The sequence below is a fragment of the Myotis davidii genome, unplaced genomic scaffold (assembly GCF_000327345.1).
Source record: "Myotis davidii unplaced genomic scaffold, ASM32734v1 scaffold534, whole genome shotgun sequence".
In the NCBI taxonomy this organism is placed as follows: Eukaryota; Metazoa; Chordata; class Mammalia; order Chiroptera; family Vespertilionidae; genus Myotis; species Myotis davidii.
This window is the reverse complement of record NW_006286678.1, coordinates 3,237,663-3,241,931: the sequence shown is the minus strand read 5'-3', so window position 1 is coordinate 3,241,931 and position 4,269 is coordinate 3,237,663. Positions and strand designations below refer to the sequence as shown.

The following is a 4,269-nucleotide window of genomic DNA, read 5'->3' as shown; positions in this document are numbered from 1 at the left end:
CTCAGTTTGCTCTATCGCAGAAAAGGGGGAGGAAAAGGCAATTGGCAAACATGAAAGAGGAATATATTGAGTCTAGCTTTTCAGCTTACAGAAGCCTAGGGACTTGAGGATATCAAAGGACTATTTAACTGTATTCACAGTTGCCTTCATTCTCGTCCCTGAAGGAGATCAACACACCTTGTACTGTTAATTTCAGTTAGCGAAGTGTTCTTAAGTGTTGAAGTGAGAACTATGCCTTATTTTAGGTAAAAAGCCTTGACTTATTAAATGTAACTTTCACGTGTGTTATTTTTGTACAGATTAAATATTGATCTTGGGATAAAGAGTATTCTGTTAAAAAAAAAACTATTTTGTGTTTAGTGTCTCAGTTAATTTAACTATTTGCAGGATGCCGAGGCTTTATAGCTCAGGGGTTAGAGCACTGGTCTCGTAACTATTTGCAGGAATAATCTTCCTATACCCTCCCTTCCCCCCACTCCCCTTTCTGTGCATAGACTCTCTTCCTGGACATTCGGTTGCCCTCTGTTTAGCTGTTGCCTTTAAAAGTAAAGCAACCAGTGACGAAATCTTCAGCATTCTGAAAGATGTACCAAATCCGAACCAGGATGATGATGACGGTAAGGGAATTAAATATTTCTTGAGAGGACTGTGTATAGACCAGGTTAGAGCATGAACATAACTCTGGCAACATGTGCTCCTTTTAAATCTCATTAAATGCTCATAAATCACTATATTCCTTTGAATTCTATTCAGCCTATCAGTTGTACCTAGTACCTAGGACTTTTCTCCCTTATATAAAAAGAGATTCTAACATCCTTATGAAATAGCTTGGATTATGTATATAAACTAAAAGCAAAGCACAATATACTGCTATCATTGAAAGATTTTTAGGCATTCCCTGCTTTCACTTTAGAGAGGTTCAGGAAGATTTGGTGTATTACAAAGTTGGATATTTTCTCCAAATTAAACTGTTATAATGTTTAATACTGACTATGTATCATGTAATTCCAGTGAAAATCCCTAGGTATTTGGAGGGGAAGAATAGGAAAGTTGACAAAATAATTTATAAGTTTCCTTGAATCAATAAATGGATAAGACAAGTGTTGAGGGGGACTTGCCTTATCACATGTAAAACACATCTTGAAAACCACACGAACAAATGATACAGACAAATCAGTAAAAGAGATGAAAATCTGCGACAACTAGGTAACTTTCAGGAGGAAAAAATTTTTTTTATTCGATCTGAATAAGACGTGCATAAAAAAGGGCTAATCAAAATAAAACATTAATGGTTTTTGGGTTATTACTGGGATTTTGTTTGGATTTTTCTAAAGACACTTAGGATTTTAGAGAAAATGTAATTAGAAAGCCTAAGTCAAAAGTATGATATTAAATTTAGATATTGTCAGACTTCTTAGGACATAGACTGAAGTGTTTGGAGTTTACTGTAATTTTTTTATTATTATTAATATACTAAAGGCCCAATGTATGAAATTTGTGCTAGGGACTTGGCCCTCGCAACCCTGGCTTCGTCCAGAAGGTCATTTGGTTCTCCGGTCTAATTAGCATATTACGCTTTTATCATTATAGAATTTACCTTGCTACCATATAGAGAGATAAGAACAAGGAAGTCTATGTGATATTTATAAAAGAAATGGATCACATAGAAAAATTAGGGAAATAGCCAAAAAAATGAAGAATTACGATTATGCTTAGTTTTATATCTTGAGTATTTGAAATCAGTGGTGGTCTTTTATTGTCTGTTAGTACTCACAGATGTTACATGGATGTCTGACTTAGTGTTTAGATGTAAGCACACCATCTGTTTAGCATTCCAGGTGAGGGACCAAGGAATTGCTATACTTATGTTCTGTCTTACTATGGAATATTTTTCAGATGAAGGATTCAGCTTTAACCCATTGAAAATAGAGGTTTTTGTGCAGACTCTGCTACACTTGGCAGCCAAATCGTTCAGCCACTCCTTCAGTGCTCTTGCAAAGTAAGTATAACAAGAACACACCCCCTTTCTTTAGGTTTTGAACTTTGCTTGAATACCAGCAGCACAGTCATTTTTACCTGAAGTTGCTGAATATAAAGGTCTTAGTATTACAATGTAACTTGATACAATGGGTTTTGGTTTGTGGTAACTAAAATCCTTGTCCTATGGCTTCTGTCATCTGTGTGTACAGTTTACATATATACATGGAATGCATTTTTTTTATATAGACCTTTAGAGAAACCAGTGGAAAACTTGGGTCCTTAGGAGGGTCATATACTAGTATATAGTCAAGAAACTCCCACCCTGTCTAGACATCTTCCTAAAGAAACTTACGCAGAAATGAGAGTTCACTGCATTTTTGGGAGCCACTCAGTTTGACATCTAAAGGAAGCTTTCTAACTCGTCAGACCAGAATTAGAACATGCAGATGTTCCTCCAGCCAAACAGAGAAACCGACCTCCTCGCCCCATCTCAGCCTGTATTACTTGCAGAGTTCCCACAGAATATGAGTCACACAGAATACATCACCAGTGTTTGGAGCTGATTCCTTAGACCTCACTTATTCTTAGATACACAATACACTGTAGTCCTGGGCTAACAGTGGTATATTGTAAATCTCTTAAGATTTTGTGACAAATTACATACAAACTGAATTTCTAATCATTCCTTTTCTATATATCCTTAATGGTTAACATTTGGTTATTTTGCACCGTAAATTAATACTGAAAAGTCTTTGAAACATTAAAATGCTTAATGAATAAGTTTTTAAGTGGTATTTTTTTCTCCCACTATCCAAAGGTTTCATGAAGTCTTCAAAACCCTAGCTGAAAGTGATGAAGGAAAGTTACATGTTCTAAGAGTTATGTTTGAGGTCTGGAGGAACCATCCACAGGTAAAAACTACTTAATTATACATGTTGAGGCTCTGATTGTATAGGGCATAAAAACAAGGCTATTTATTACCATTGTTTCAGTTTGTAAACATGACATTTGACTGTCTATAGGATGGTTTTTAAATCTATGTAATTTTTTTAATGCTGTGAATTAATATTTGGTTGAGGTTTTTTTAAGAGCAAGTATTATGATTTGGGACTATAATATCAGCACATTTTTAAAAATATATTTTTATTGATTTCAGAGAGAAAGGGAGAGATAGAAACATCTATGATAAGAATCACTGATCGGCTGCCCCTTCACTGGGGATCGAGCCTGCAATCCAGGATCTTTCAGTCCATAGGCCGACGCTCTATCCACTAAGTCAAACACCCAGAGCTCAACACATTTTAAATAGTACAAATCTTATTGCTTAAAGATTCTATCAATAGGGTAGGAAATAGTTAACCAGTTTCTGCACACACACACCAGATTTTTCAATCTCAATATATTGTTTTTACACCATAAGTTGTACAGAGGCATTTAAATAGGTTTCAGAATATATTTAAGATTTTTATGATAAAACATTTCTATATTTTTGAAGGGTGAGAGTGGTATTATCTAATTTTTTTTTAAGTTTGTGTTACCATTCAGAGTTTTTCTTTTTTTTGCTCAATTTTTATTGGTGTTATAGTATTCCTGCAATAAGTACCAGAGCTAAGGAGAAGGCAGAATAAGTCTTACAAACATTCTATTTTACTTTTCTAGCAGTGGGATTATTATGGTCTATGTATGAGTGCGATTTATCCTAAGAATTCTTCTCTCATTGTAGATGATTGCTGTACTAGTAGACAAGATGATTCGTACACAGATTGTTGACTGTGCTGCAGTAGCAAATTGGATCTTCTCTTCAGAACTATCTCGTGACTTTATTAGGTAATATGAATTATTTTACAAAGTTCTTATTCTCTAAGAATTGGTTTTTGTGTGTTCTTACACATGAGCTACAAATTTTGATCCAAACCAGGTTGATATTAATATATACTAATGGTCAGATGGAAATACCCGGGCAGTGGAAATACAGCCAGTCAGGTTGCAGTGTTTCTTAGACACACATGTAAGTTGAATCAGGACTCAACCAGTCAAGTAGAAATGCTGATAAGGATCTAGATTATTAGAGAAGATCAGGCTGTGCGTCAGGGTCTCGCTAGACAATGGAACACGGAAAAGAATTCCAGCTCCGTTGGGGACCTAGAATGCACACTAGGAACTGGGAGAATAGCCACAGATTAAATACACATCCTTAGAGAACTGAGGGAAGCTTGGTGGACACCCAGATGCCTCTGAGGGAGGGAGGTCTCACCTCAGTCATAAAAATCCTGGATTTAATGCGGAAGG

At 35.7% G+C, this 4,269-nt stretch overlaps 1 protein-coding gene across 2 annotated transcripts in view; it reads left to right on the top strand.

The window, feature by feature from the left end:
- The window catches only part of NCBP1 (nuclear cap binding protein subunit 1), a 31,770-nt gene that overhangs the window by 20,262 nt on the left and 7,239 nt on the right, over nucleotides 1–4,269 (top strand). For both annotated transcript variants that reach the window (XM_006758444.2, XM_015560492.1), the window contains 4 exons: nucleotides 495–617; nucleotides 1,897–1,999; nucleotides 2,798–2,891; nucleotides 3,704–3,807. In XM_006758444.2, coding sequence (XP_006758507.1) covers nucleotides 495–617; nucleotides 1,897–1,999; nucleotides 2,798–2,891; nucleotides 3,704–3,807 — 424 coding nt within the window. The remainder of the gene's footprint in view (nucleotides 1–494; nucleotides 618–1,896; nucleotides 2,000–2,797; nucleotides 2,892–3,703; nucleotides 3,808–4,269) is intronic.